General features: G+C 43.2%; 1 protein-coding gene across 19 annotated transcripts in view; it reads left to right on the top strand.

The window, feature by feature from the left end:
- The window catches only part of PHF21A (PHD finger protein 21A), a 195,675-nt gene that overhangs the window by 166,755 nt on the left and 14,133 nt on the right, over positions 1-14,787 (top strand). For 15 of the 19 annotated variants that reach the window (XM_047693802.1, XM_047693817.1, XM_047693813.1 and 12 more), the window contains 5 exons: positions 7,236-7,334; positions 10,118-10,169; positions 10,923-11,002; positions 11,475-11,535; positions 14,106-14,269. In XM_047693802.1, the coding sequence (XP_047549758.1) occupies positions 7,236-7,334; positions 10,118-10,169; positions 10,923-11,002; positions 11,475-11,535; positions 14,106-14,269 (456 nt within the window). Of the gene's footprint in view, positions 1-7,235; positions 7,335-10,117; positions 10,170-10,922; positions 11,003-11,474; positions 11,536-14,008; positions 14,032-14,105; positions 14,270-14,787 lie in introns of all 19 variants that reach the window. The other 4 variants (XM_047693821.1, XM_047693818.1, XM_047693820.1 and 1 more) reach the window with 1 other exon arrangement.

Genomic DNA, 14,787 nt, shown 5'->3' with positions numbered 1-14,787 from the left:
TTTAAAGTCTTTTTATCTGGGGCACCCGGTGGCTCAGTAAGGTAAGCATCCGATTCTCGGTTTTAGCTCAGGTCATGATCTCAGGATTGTGAGATTGAGCCCCACATCAGGTGCGGCACTGGATGTGAAACCTGCTTAAGATTCTCTCTTTCCCTCTCCCTCTGCCCTTCCACCACATGTGCACAGTCGCACACCCTTTCACTTTCTCTCTCTCTCAAATCTTTAAAGTCTTTTTTATGATATAAGTATTGCTACTCTGGCTTTCTTTTGATAGATATTTCTCCATCCCCTCATTTTCAATCTGTAGGTGTCTTTAGGTCTAAAATGAGTCTCTGGTATGCAGCATACAGATGGGTCTTGTTTTTTTTTTTATCCACCCTGTCACCCTATGTCTTTGATTGGAGACTTTTGTCCATTTATGTACAAAGTAATTATTGCTGTATTTTAATTGCCATTGTATCCCTTGTTTTGTGTTTTTTTCTGAGGATTTTCTCTGATCTTTGTTTTGCTGATTTTCTTTAGTGATACATTTGGATTTCTTTTTCTTTTTTCTTTGCATATTTATTGTGGTTTTTGATACATGGTTACCATTAGGTTTGTATATAACATCTTACGCATATAGCAGTCTGTATATTAAGTTGAAGATTGTTTAAGTTTGAGCCCATTCTTTTCTTCTCCCCCGCCCCATGTGTTAGGCATATGATATATTTTATATCTTTTTGTGTGTGTGTGTGAGTTCCTTGACTTCTTTTACAGAAATACTCACTTTTACTGCTTTTGCATTTCCTACCTCTATACTGTCACTTTTGGTCTCTCCCTTCCACTCAAAGAGTCCCCTTTAATATTTCTTACAGGGCTGGTTTAGGGTCATGAACTCCTTTAGTTTTTGTTTGTCTGGGAAAGTCTTTATCTCCTTCTATTCTGAATGGTAGTCTTGCAGGATAGAGTATTCTTGATTGCAGATTTTTGCCATTCAGCACTTTGAATATATCATGCCACTCCCTCCTGGCTTGCAAAGTTTCTGTTGAAAATCTCTTGCTAGACTTACGGGTTTTCCCGCATAAGTGACTGACTTCTTTTTGTCTTGCTGCTTTTAAATTTTTTTCCTTATCACTGTACTTTGCCAGTTTAAATCCAGTATACCTTAGTGTGGGTCTGCTTTTGTTGACTTTGATGGGAGTTCTCTGCCTCCTGGATCTGGATATCTGTTTCCTTCCCCAGATTAAGAAGGTTTGCAAATATTTTTTCTTCTAATACATTTTCTGCCTCCTTTTCTCTCTCTCTTCTTTTCCTGGGACTCCTATAATACAGATGTCTTATATTTGATGGAGTCACTGAGTTCCATAAGCATATTCTCATTTTGTATAATTCTTTTTTCTCTCTTTTGTTCACCTTGATTACTTTCCATTGCTCTGTGTTATAGGTCACTAATTTATTCCTCTGCTTCTTCCATCCTGTTATTATTCTATCAAACACATTTCTCATTTCATTTATTGAGCCCTTTATCTCTGCTATATTATTCCTTATCCCTGTGTTAAGGGTCTCACTCATGTCTTCCACTCTTTTTTTTTTTTTTAAACAGATTTTTATTTATTTATTTGACAGAGAGATCACAAGTAGGCAGAGAGGCAGGCAGAGAGAGAGAGGAGGAGGAAGCAGGTTCCCTGTGGAGCAGAGAGCCAGATGCCAGACTCGATCCCAGGATCCTGAGATCATGACCTGAGCCGAAGGCAGAGGCTTAACCCACTGAGCCACCCAGGCGCCCCCATGTCTTCCACTCTTTTATCAAATCCAGTGTGCATCCTTATGATCATTGCTTTAAATTCTCTATCAGCCATGTTACTTATATCTGTTTTACTTAGATCTCAGGCTCTGGCCTTGTCCTGTTCTTTCATCTGGGATGGATAAATGTCTGTCATCTCCTTTTGTCTGCCCCCGTGTGTCTGTTTCTGTGTGTTAAGAAAGTCCGCTGTTTCTTCTTTTCTTGCAAGTAGTGAGTTTATGAAGAAGAGTTCCTGGAGTGCCCTGCAGTGCAGTGTCCCCTGTTCCCCAGAGCCTGGCACTTCGGGAGAGTATCCTAGGTGTTGCTTTTGCCCTGCTGTTGAGCCTGAATCACATTTCCTTTCAGTGTAGTCATCTGCCCCGACTCTCTACCTGTTACGGGCTGTGCTTGCTCTCTGTGGTGTTCCTGGGATCTAGGCAGGCTAGCTCTGAGGGGTCGTGCCCACTGGAGAACTTGTGAGTGTGGGGGTAGCACAACTTGCCCTGAGCCACTGGTCCTATGATGAGTTTCCTGAAGTGCAGTGGGTGGCCAGTGGAGTGGGCTGAGTGTGGCTGGGCCTGGCGCAGAACTACGGGACCACAGGAGGCACACTGCATGCAGTGGCTGGACCAGGCGTGCACACTAACAGAATCTACTGTGAGCCCAGCGCTGAGGCTAGCAGGTCCTCTAGAGAACTTGTGGGTGTGGTGCCCTGTGAGCTGGTTTGGTAGCAGGCATCTGTGCAGCACTGCCTCCTGCAGGTTTATGCTTAGGGGAAGGATGGGGGAGGTGGAAAATGGCACCTGCCAGCTCCTTCGTTTTTAGAGAAGTCCCCCAACATGCTGCAAAATCAGTATGAACAGATCTGTCTCCCGTTTGACCCCAGTGTTGTGCAAATTGCCATTTTTATGTTGCCTATTGGCTCAGGTTGCTATCCCTTTAAGGGTGTTGACCCAGCTATCACTCACCCTCCTGGCTTGCTCAGTGCTGAGTCAGCTGACTTAAAGTTCCAGCCTTCAAGTCCCACTGGTTTAAAAAATGTACGGAATTCAGCCCCATTTTTTTTTTTTTAAGATTTTATTTATTTATTTGACAGAGAGAGAGCGATGACATGTAGGCAGAGAGGCAGGTAGAGAGAGAGGGGGAAGCAGGCTCCCTGCTGAGCAGAGAGCCCGATTTGGGGCTCGATCCCAGGACTCTGAGATCATGACCTGAGCCGAAGGCAGAGGCTTTAACCCACTGAGCCACCCAGGTGCCCCCAGCCCCATTTTTGAAGCCAAACATTATGGGGCTCAGTCTTCCCCCAGCTGAGCTCTCTGGTGTGAGGGTGCATTGCTCAGCCATCTCCATGCACACAGCTCTCTCCCATCTGCAGGCAGCCTCCCTCCACCTTTCTGAACTTCCTAACCTTTCAGATCCTGCTTCTTCTGTATATTTAGTTATGGAATTTGTTCTGCCAGTCTTCTGATTGCTCTCTGGCTTATTGACTTGGGTATGGTTGATACCTAGTTTTAAATATAGGGACAGGGAGAGCTCTGGGTCCTTCTACTCTGCCATCTTCCCCCAGACCGTGAATCTTTTTTAGTTTATTCTATATGGATGTCAGTGAGCTTCTTGGATGTGTAGATTCCTGTCTTTAATCAAATTTGGGAAGTTTTGAGCAGTTATTCCTTCAAATATTATTTCTGCTTCTCTCTGTCTCTGCTCTCCCCATGGGAGTCCATAATGCATATGTTGATAATGCCCCACAGGGCCCTTAGGCTCTGTTTATTTTTCTTCATGTTTTTCCTTTCTGTCCCTCAAACTGGATAATTTCAGTTGTCCTATCTTGAGTTCACTGATTCTTTCTTTTGCCTGAATCCTTCTAGTGAATTTTTCATTTAAGCTTTTATACTTTTCAGCTCCACTGTTTCTATTTGGTTCTTTTCAGTAATTTCTGTCTCTTTTATTTTTTTATTTTATTTTTTTTTTAGATTTTTTTATTTATTTATTTGACAGAGAGAGAGCACAAGCAGGCAGAGAGGCAGGCAGAGAGAGAGGAGGAAGCAGGCTCCCTGCTGAGCAGAGAGCCCGATGCGGGGCTCGATCCCAGGACCCTGAGATCATGACCTGAGCCGAAGGCAGCGGCTTAACCCACTGAGCCACCCAGGCGCCCCTTCTGTCTCTTTTATTGATCGTCTGTTTTTGCTGGGAAATTGTTCCCCTGGTTTCTTTTAGTTCTTTGTCCATGATTTCTGTTAGTTCTTTGAGCATATTTAAGATAGTCTTTCTCTAGAGAGTCCGAGAGTCTAGGTTTCCTTAAGGCCAGTTTCTCTTGATTTCTTTTTTTCCTCTAAATGGACCATACTTTCCTGTTTCTTTGTATGCCTTCCAATTTTTTGTTAAACTGTTCATCTTGAAATTCCAGTGTGATAATTCTGGAAATTAGATTCTCCTCCCACCACAGATTTTGCTGTTATTGATTGTTATTGATTGTTTAGTGCCTTTTCCAACTGTATTTCTTGTCATGGATAGTCTCTAAATTCTCTGTTCTGTTGTCTTCGGTCAACTCGTGACCTCACAGATTTCCTTAAACAACTGGAGCCAAAAAGACCAATAATGATGATGATGAAAATAATAATAACAACAACAACTAAATTTAAAAAGAAACTTTCCTATTTTTACAGATTGGCTCTGAGCAGGAGTACTTACTTCTTCAATGCTAAGCCAGGCTGTCTCTAACTCTGTCTTAGCCTTCACCTCTTTCTTGGACAGAATTCAAAGATTCAGCCAGAGGTATAAGCCTAGGGTTCTCTCATCTGAGCACTCATCTAGCCCTGGGAATATGCAGTGCACTCTGGATTCCCCAGTATATGTGATACCCCTTCAAAGCCCTTACTATTAAGAGAATCTTCCTCCTCAGCCTCCTTCTTCCCAGGCCTTTGGGTCTGTCTGCCGTATACTCCATCCACCATCCCTTACACCAGGTGATTGGGTAACACGGCCTTAGATGCTTTCATCAGATGCCACCCCAAAAGGCACTTTTAGCCTAAGATGGGCAAAACAAAGGTCAGGCTCGCCAGTCCTCAGGGAACCCCCCCAAACAGGTCAAAGTGCACAACAAACTTTGAGAACAAGGTCCACGTTGTATCCTGTGGCACCAGCAAGCCACACTAGGAACACAGGGTGCTGTCCCCAAAGCCTCAGCCCCAAAGCTGTGCAATGGGGTTTGTATGTAGGTAAGGAAAAATGCTTTCTTAGGGAAATTTACCAGCCTCTTTCTTCACTGAGGGTCCCCCTGGTTACTATAAGGTTTTTATTAGATTCCAGAGTTCTAAAAAGTTGATTCCGTTTTTGCCAGCTTAATGATTGCTCCAGTGGAAGAACTAATTCTTAGAGCTCCTTGTTCTGCCATTTCTGTCACTCCCCCAACCCTAATGTTTTGGGTTTGTTTTAAGCAGCTTAAAACAACAAGTATTTATTATCCCATTTAGCTTGTGAGGGTCAGGAATCCGCTTGCGTCCTAGCTAGGTGCTTCTGGCTCAGCATCCCTCACAAGTTTGCATTCAGACAAGTTAGCCAGGGCTCACCTCCTCTCAAGGCTCAGCTGGGACTGGATAATTCACTTCCAAACTCAGTAGTATGGCTGTCGGCGGACGGCACTACATTCACTCTGGCTGCTGGCGGAGGAGGTTCAGTTCCTCACCACACAGACCTCTGCATAGTGCTGCTCACAACATGGCCTGGTTTCCCCCAGAGCAACAGCTCCGTAAGAGAAAGGGATCTCCCCGGTGTTTGGATTGTTTTATTTATTTATTTTTGGATGCTTTTTGTGTACTTTATCCAACCCTCAGATAATTGCACTCCTTTTGAGTGGGAGAGAAAATCTGAACCCTGGATAATTTCTTAGTGGAAAGGAATTGGTTTGCCCTTCCCCAGAGGTATTACCACTACATGTGTCCCTCAGCCCTCAAGATGGAACCGAGAGACCCCAAGAAACCTTACACAGCCTCGGAGGAGCAGCAGACCCTCGCAGTTGACCTCTTATCCCTCCCTCAGACCCCTGCCCTTCCTCGCTCAGAAAGCCGTGAAAATAAGCTTTCTGGACACCCAGGGCCTTAAAGATGACACTCTAAACTGCTTCCCCATTGTGTCCCCTTGTGGTATGTTTAGTGATTTGTTTTATGGAGGAAATGTGTCCTTTTTGGTTAAAAAATGTATGTGAGAGGTGAAGTGAGTGATTCTTCTAGAAGGAATGGTACCAGGCACAGAGGACTGCAAACCTGTAGAATAATGCCTGCTCTCAAGTAGTTTATCACAAAGAGGAGGAAATCGGACAGGAAAGTGATGAAAAATAGAATATCAGGCAGCATTTGTGCCTCAGAACAGTGGCTGCCACAGTATTGATAAGGCAGACGCTGACATTCTCCTAAAGTAATAATATGAGAAGCAGAAGGAGAATACGGAAGTGGCTAGGAAAGAAAGTGAAAGATCTTTGTGATCATATTTGTCTTTCAGATCTGGTAGCATATTTCACAACATAATGATTTTTGAAAACTTTTGATTGTCCTGCTTACAGGACCGAAGCTTCTTCCTCATCAGTGATCAGTTTCATTCTCGTTTATTTAGTTCTTTGCTGCCATACAGAAAGACAATTAGCATCCACATTTTTTTTTTAATTTGAGAAAGTAAATTAGGTTCATGTTCGCAGTTTTATATCCACTGTTCTAATATCATTTCAGTATTTACAGAAGGGTTCATAAAATGAATAAGCCATTGAGTCATAATAAGAATAGTAATGCAAGCCCAGTCTGCCAATTTGCTCGCTGCCATTTGTGCTTAAACGTGATAATGCTACTGGTGTTCTTTTGTTTGAATGGATGCATCTGGAAGACAGGGTTGGGGGTAATCAGAGGGTCAGCCTCTTGCAAGATGACCTTTCCTTGGAAAGTTCATCTCTCCTCTAATGAATGAAACAGGCAGGTGTTAAATATCCCAAGCGAGGGTAGTTCTGCATCTTCCCTTAGGTTATGATTGGAATTGGAAATAGGAGAAAGTGTATGTAAGATTTTTTTTTTTTACATTCAGATCTTAAGCATGCTGTGGACTGGAGTTTGACCCACATGTAACAAGAAAACTGGAAAACTGTTCCTATATCCTAAAATACAGTGAAATCAGAGCAGCCTATACTCATTTTTATACTTTGGAATTAAACTGTGGATTTTTCTTTTTGTATAATTTAGACTGTTGTAGTTATATCTACAACATATCTACTATGTCTTCATATCTACTCTAGTTATACAGTTTAATTATTTCAACTGGGGCCGTACATCTTATTTTTCCCCTTCCAAAGTGTAATCCATATTACCTCCTTTATTAATGTTTCCAATTTGAGTATGTTCTTTTTTTTCTTTTGGCTACAGTTAAACTGTTTTTTTCATTTTTTTTAAATAAAAAGTGAATTCTGAATTTTCATTTAATTTTCCTTCCATAGACAATTAAATCCCACACAGAAACAGATGAGAAACAAACAGAGAGCCGTACCATCACTCCACCTGCTGCACCCAAACCAAAACGGGAGGAGAACCCTCAGGTAGGCTCAGCCCTCCAAAGGCATGGTTCAGTCATGAGACGTGACTTATTCTCAACTAACGAGGAGGGACACTTGCTGTCTGAGTCACTTGGTTTTCCATTTCTTGTGCTTCCTCACTATTCAGTAACGTATTGCCAAATCAGTTTGGCCTAAAGCAGATTAAGAGTATGGTCTGGAGTGTCCATGAGCTGGCATACAGGCATTTACTGCAACGTACAAACTTGAAATGTAAGATTAATGATAATTTTCTCTCATGATAATTATTTTTTGTCTCAGCCAACATTTCTAAGAGGTCCATCCAGTTCACTCGGCTAAGGTCTATTTATGTTATTGATTATAGTTGTTATATGTGCATTTTTGTTTCTACCATTGTATTGCACCAGATTCCCAAATCCCAAATGAATCAGTAGCCCAAAAGTTGTTCATTGAAGCATAAAAGTAGGGATGAAAATAGTAACATCTGTACTATAACTTAGGATAGAGTTACAAACTTACATAGCCAACAGGACTGGTACAATACACAATGTGAATTTGTGTGTCCCCTTAGACAAGAGAATTTTTTAGTTTGGTTCATGGATAAGCAGCTCTAAAAGAAAAATGTGGACAGGTAATATGATGATAAAAATCTGATAGTTGGATTTTATTAAACCAGCAATCTATTTCCTTCTGTCCTCTGTGCATTCTTTTTAATGAAACCATGTCAAATAGTGGCATGAAGCCATCAAAACTTCATGTCTTTTTTTTTTAAGTGATGATTTATTAAGTTAAGCCAGTTCAGGTTTTTCTAAAACAAGTATAAATTATAATTCTGATATGAAATGGATTTTTTTTTAAATATATTTTTAGAGTTTTTATTATAATTCCAGTTGGTTAACATAACACTGTTATATTAGTTTCATTTCTTTCTTTCTTTTTTTTTTAAGATTTTATTTATTTATTTGACAGAAAGAGACACAGGGAGAGAGGGAACATAAGCAGGGGGAGTGGGAGAGGGAGAAGCAGGCTTCCCGCAGAGCAGGGAGCCTGATACGCGGCTCAATCCTAGGATCATGACCTGAGCCAAAGGTAGACGCTTAATGACTGACCCACCCAGGCACCCCTGAAATGGATTTGTTTTTAATTTATCTGTAAAGAAGGGACCAAAACTTGAACTAGGAAGAAGTACCAGTGATGCAAATTGCTGAGGAAACTTACGAAGTCATCCACAAAATTACCAAAGGAAAAGGATATCTTATGTTGGTAGCCCAGTGTGGGCAAGCGAGCACCACTACCATGTAGAGTGGTAGATTATTCACCTTCGAATTGGACAGAATCACTGCCCAAAAGAGAATAAGTTAGGTTTTGGTACACGTGTGATGCATACATGAGGCAGAAGTTCTTGACAACTTTTTATTCTCTTTATCACTGAAAATCTGTTCCAGAGGAGAGGAGATTTTGTTTTTACTTTTTTTCTTTTTTTTTTTTTTTTTTTGGTGAGCTCAAAGTAGACTGGCAAAGATGAGTTGTTTGTGACTAGCCAAGAAGAGTACTGCCACTTGATTAAAAGAAGGTGCATCTGGATGTCAAACCACACGCTGCTCTACAGAGAACAGCTGGTAGACAGCCTTCTAAATGATCAGGTTGTGAAGAATAGTGAAAAGCAGGAATGTAGTTCATTGGCAATCACCGAGTGTATGCCATTTCAACGTGCAGTGTGGAAAATGGGCAGCAGGTCTAAGCTTTTCCTTACCGAAGTATGCTGGCGGTCAGGGGGATAGGCTCCCACCTAAGTTTTTGAAATAAGAAATAAAATAAAAACATTTCTTCAGAACTCTGAGCATACCAGTAAAGGACACTTCTGTGTTCTCAAGTGGCTTGTTCAGGGACTGTTTCTTCCTAAAATACTCAGTATCTTAAACAGCTTGAATCTCTCACTTCAGGCCAAAATACCATGGTATTGAATGTTGAGGGTAAGCTGTCAGGATTTTTAAAGACCAAGCGGTGATACAAACAATTCCACAGGACTATGTCCTAACAGTTGATGATATTCTTTTTTGATAATCAGTGAGAGAAGTTGGTGATCTATTGTTTGGCATATTTAGCAGCCACGTGCAAATGAAAACATACTTTCCAGACCACATGTGACTGCTGAGCAAAATAGGAATCAGTTTGTTGCTCTCTCCAACTCTAAGCATCTAATGTTCCAGCTTTGGGATTCAGTTTTCTAATCAGTGGAACTTCTGATGGAGCCCTAAGTGGTCTCCAAAGAGGGATTCCTCCATAATTTTTAGGTCCATGTTTGATTTTAAAACCATAGTATTAAGCAGAACCATCAGCTGTTGTTCCTAAAACTCATTTAGCTTTGAGCTAGCATTGTCCAATCATTGGTAGTAAAAATGTAAGAAACCCTGGCCTGCTATGACAAGTGAAGTACTTAGAACTGGGAGCTTGTTGTATGGGAGGTTCTTTGTTGTAACCTCTGCATGTTTTCTGAGTATGAATCCTCTTCCCTGTCAGAGGATTTTTCTGGAAAAACAAAAAAACTTAGGGCACTCAAAGATGCTGATTTCTGTCATTGAGAAAGTAGAAGATGCAAGCCACAGTCCTTCTTTTGTGATCCCTTTGAGACCAGAAAGCCTCCACAGTGACTCTGGAAGGTGTCTGTTCTTTGGTCACCTGAACCTGGCCTCCTTCCTTCACGTGACCAGCCCATTGGGCTGGCTTTGCCGAGGAGTCTAACTAGGAACATGCAGTTGGCTTTGTGAGAACCCAAACTGAAGTACGTTCTTGTTTCTCTGGCACAGAAACTTGCCTTCATGGTGTCTCTAGGATTGGTAACACATGACCATCTAGAAGGTAAGAGAAGATATGGTGCTGCCTTGCTTGTGGCCCAGAGCTTTGTTCTTGGAAATGGTGTTGAATTTATTGTTAGAACGTAGAACACTGGAACGCCAGTAGTGTATGATTCAGCTAGTGTGGACTTTCTTTCCTTTGGAGTCAAACTTACCTTTCCTCTAACTTCATCCCCTCCCCTCCCTGTTTTCATCCACACTGCTGTCCAAGGGAAACTCCCCAGATGCCTATATTAAACCGACTGCTGTTCCCTTTAGAGGAACTCTCTTTTTTCCCCTGATAGCCCAAAGTATCAGATGCCCCTCTGACAAATCTTTGTATTTTTCAATCACTCTGGGTTATCCAAATCTTAAGAAGTTACAAAGCTACACCTGTCCTAGTTGTTTAACTCAAGAATGGTGAACTATGGTCAGTCTAGGTCTGTGATAGAGTTCATCCACACCTGTATTCCAGTGAACTAAAAGTAGACGAGGACAGCTTGTTTATAAGTGTAATCTGCTGTTCAGCTCTGGGTCACAGAGAGCCACCCTGTGGGACAGCATGGTCTTGCTTTCTGAGAGGTGAGAATAGATGGTCCCACGCCTTTGTTCCCAGCAGTGTGCTTGCCTCTGCTCAGGCTGCTGCTCAGGCTGCGGGCACAGAGAGATGTGCCCCCGTTTCTCATTTGTCATGGGAAAACCAAAAGATAAACAGTGAAGTTCAGTTTTTGAGGTTCTCTATACCTCCCTTCTAATTCAAACCTTTTGCTTTCCCAAGAAATCCAAAGCAAGAGGCAAGAGCGAAAAAGAAGAACGACGGCAAATCCAGTGTACAGCGGAGCCGTCTTTGAGCCAGAGGTATTCCTGGCCAGAACTTGGCCCTCCCCTCTCTGTTCTAGTTTTATTTATGATTTTTTCCATCTTCTCCCATCTGAAAAACCTGCTGAAGAACAGTACCCTGATTATAGTTGGCCAGCTTTGTGAAATGATGGGTTTTCCTCGGGCTAATCATACTGTTTCATTTGTATCATTCACTGCTTTCCCCTTCGTTTTTTCCCTAAGTTGGAGTAAATACAAACCTACCTTAAAAATTTAACTCATCTTGGCTTAAACACAGCTGTCATCCGAAGCAGAGGCAGACCTCTCTGGAATATTCTATTCTCTCAGAGCCAAGTAGATATACTAAAGCCCGTTAGCCCTGAGACCTTGGGTGACTCGCATTCACTCGCTGGTGTGTTGGCAGGCATGCTGTGCGTGGCCATAGCTTATGCCGGTATTGGTAGGAACCGTGCTATTCAGCTAGTTACCTTTCCTTCTTCAATCCTCAAAGCGTAAGAAGAGCGCAGTCACATACCTGAACAGTACAATGCATCCTGGGACCCGGAAGAGAGGTGAGTACCTTTTTGGAGCTCTCCCTCGCTGTTGCTTCTGCTTTCTGTGTCGTGTTTCTTCCCCCTCCTTCCTCCCCTTGTCCTAGAGCCTGACTCCTAAATCCCTGGAACATAGTTTTGTTGTTGTTGTTCTCTGAAAATGGGGGGAGAAGAGAGGGAGACTTCTCCTTAGAGTTCTGTATACTGAACCGCAAGCTGCCTTTCCTAGGATTCTGGCAAAGCTGACTCAAGGAAATGGCTTAATACAGCATTTCTGCCCCAGGCCCATCAGGCTGTCCATGAATAGCACAGCGAACAGAACATTGTGTGAAAGGAAGCATTTTAGCATCATTGAGCAGAGCAGAGCACTGCTGTTGCCAAGGTGTTCTTAGTAGTGTCCAAGTCGTCCTGCTGTCAGCAAGACCAGAGCATGACTCGGGTCTCTGTGAGCTGCAGGCTTTCCAGGAAGAAAGACATAGCCACACTGAGGACTTAGAATCTGTGAGTTGAGGACATCTCCAGCTAAGGAAGAGTAGGTCATGGTCGAAACAGGCTCCCTGAAGTAGAAGTTCCTAAAGAGCCCCATCCCATATTTCAGGCCTGACAGGGCGCTGGTGCCCCTTCCTTGTGGGCGAGGCAGAGGCAGCAGCCTTCCATGCAGGTCTGAGTAGGTCTTAATAGCTCTGGGTTTGAGCTCATAAACAAGGTTCTGAAATTGTTCTTTGATGTCAGTAATACATCCCAAGGTCCCTTTCTCCACATGATAATGTGTCCCTGAATTATAGTTCCAGGCTAGAAAGGTTGCAGAGTGAGTGGAGTAGCATACTAATTTTTTCATAAGCACACGCTGTCTCAGAGCTCTTGGAAGCCTAGGAGGTTATCCTGACCCTTTTCTTTTGTCTGCCATAGGCAGGGCTGCAACTGTACCATTACTACCTCCTCGCCAGATCAGATCGCGTACCCGCCTGCAGCGACCCGTTCTAATGGTTCATTACCTACCTGTCCTCTAGGTGGCCGCAGATATTTCCATGGGAAATCCTAAGTTGTTCCTTCCTATTGATTCCTGGGCCACAGTAACCAGTGTTGTGGGTTACTTTTTGTTGTTTTGTTTTTGGTAATTTTTAGTGACCTCTGACCCAGTTCTCAGAAAGGAGCCCCCAGTCAGAAGCCACAGTTAATTGGTGTGCTGGTGGGGAGTATCTGCTAAGAGGACAGGGGTTAAACGAGCCAGAAAGACCTTGGCCTCACTTGCCAAGGTCAGAGGATGAAAGCCTGTATTCACAATGCCTACGTGTGCCTTCTGCGGGTAAACAAAGAGCATTCATCTTTCACTTCCCCTTTGGGCAGCCCTAAATTCCCTAGAAAAGACAAACCTATATGTTCTGTTTGTACTGCAGACATTGTCAGTTTAACACAGATAGGTAAGATTTGTGGAATGTCTGACAGACTCATGACTCTTGTGCATAATCCTGACATAAATTACAACTGTTGGCCAAGTTGTGAACCCCTGTACCTTTCATCAGTGCTTGTAGGCAATTGTGTGCCTCTCTAGCTTTTTTTTTTTCCCTTTGCTGTGCTGAACATATACTTTTGATCACTCAAAGCTTAACAGCTTTGATCCTGGTCCTTCTGACAAGGATCCTGGCTTAGGTGTATCATAAAGCAGGAGTGGTTGAACAGTGTTGCCACACCTGTCAGGGTCCATTCATAGATCCTCTGTAACCGTGGGGCTTGATTCCCAGGGCTCTTCCTCCAGCCAGTCTTCTAGTGGCATTGCTGATGGCAGGGTCTTCTCTGAGATTTGCTGACAGGCCCCAGTCTTTAGATATGGAGTTCACCAGAGCATTCGAGACGGAAGCGGGGAGACCGTTGTTGAGCAACTACGGAGGGGATCTGACTCCAGACATACTTAAAATCATTGTTAAGATCAGATCATCCTTTTAGCTCTCAGATTCCAGCTAGTCCCAGGACATATTTCTGTCTAGCTCGATCAGCAAGGGGTAAGAGTAGTTAACTTGAATTTTGCCTCCTCAGTGTTCCTTCCTCCATCCTCACAAGCAGTGAAATGACCAAAATATAGACAGGAGAGAAAAGGAAAAAGCAGAGATCCTAAATAAACCCATTTGGGGGAACAGGGACTCATTACTGATTGCAAGGATGATGGTTAACAGAGAAACTTTAGAGAACAGTATGTAGAAGTGGTGGAAAAACAAACTCCTATTCCTAGCTGTGGCCCCTATGGAGCTTCGGCATCTTATTCTCACCCTAGAAATCTCAAATCATAATAATCCAAGCGTGTCACTGTGATCCACCCAAGGCCAGGCCCTTTGACATGACGCAGCCCTCCTGTCATTCTCTAAGGCTCTCTTATCCTCCTTTCTTTTGAGACTCATGCAGTTGTTTCTAATGACATTTAAATCTTTGCTTCTCTTCCTCTCTTTGAGACTGTTGTATTAACCTTCTGTCTGCTACCTCACTTCCTTTTCCATGCTAGCCAATGAGGAACACTGGCCAAAGGTATGTAAGATCATTTTTCCCCCTTTCTTTCCCTCCCCTTTTTTCCCCTTTTGTTCCCTTCTCTTGGTATATAGGTCGTCCTCCAAAATACAATGCAGTGCTGGGGTTTGGAGCCCTTACCCCAACATCCCCCCCATCCAGTCATCCTGACTCCCCTGAAAATGAAAAGACAGAGACCACATTCACTTTCCCTGCACCTGTTCAGCCTGTGTCCCTGCCCAGCCCCACCTCCACAGACGTAAGTAACTTGGGAAAAGCACGCTCTCTTTCTGAGAGCTTAAACTGGGGAAACCGTTATCATGTGTTGTGTCCTTACCAGCTGCATCTCCTTGACTAACCCTGGAACAGCAGTAATCCCTACAGGACACTAGACCACGGAAGGCAGCCTCGTGCTGGGGCCCCAGGTCCCGCATGTCCTTGAGAATCACCTACAACATCAGTCAGAGTCCTTAAAACCTGCATTTGGTCTGCTGTGAATGAGCTCTCAGGAAGACAGATGGGGTGGGAAGTCAGCTCATGTAGTTGAAAGGTGCCCAGGTTTCCATCGTCCGTGTTTTGGGGTGAGGGAAAGGAGCAAGGCACACGATGGTGCAGCAGTCCTTGCTTCCTGCTTCAAGCAGAATTCCAGAGGTGGAAAACTTTTCTTTCAAGTCACTTTATTCAGCAGAGCCGACCAAACAGATTCCTGGAAAGTGTCAGATACTTAGTAGCCTGCACATGGAAGCTGCAGGATTCAAAGCTAGTACCCTGAGATTT

Source organism: Lutra lutra, chromosome 10 (genome assembly GCF_902655055.1).
Source record: "Lutra lutra chromosome 10, mLutLut1.2, whole genome shotgun sequence".
NCBI classification, from domain to species: domain Eukaryota; kingdom Metazoa; phylum Chordata; class Mammalia; order Carnivora; family Mustelidae; genus Lutra; species Lutra lutra.
This window is presented reverse-complemented; position numbering and strand designations above follow the sequence as displayed.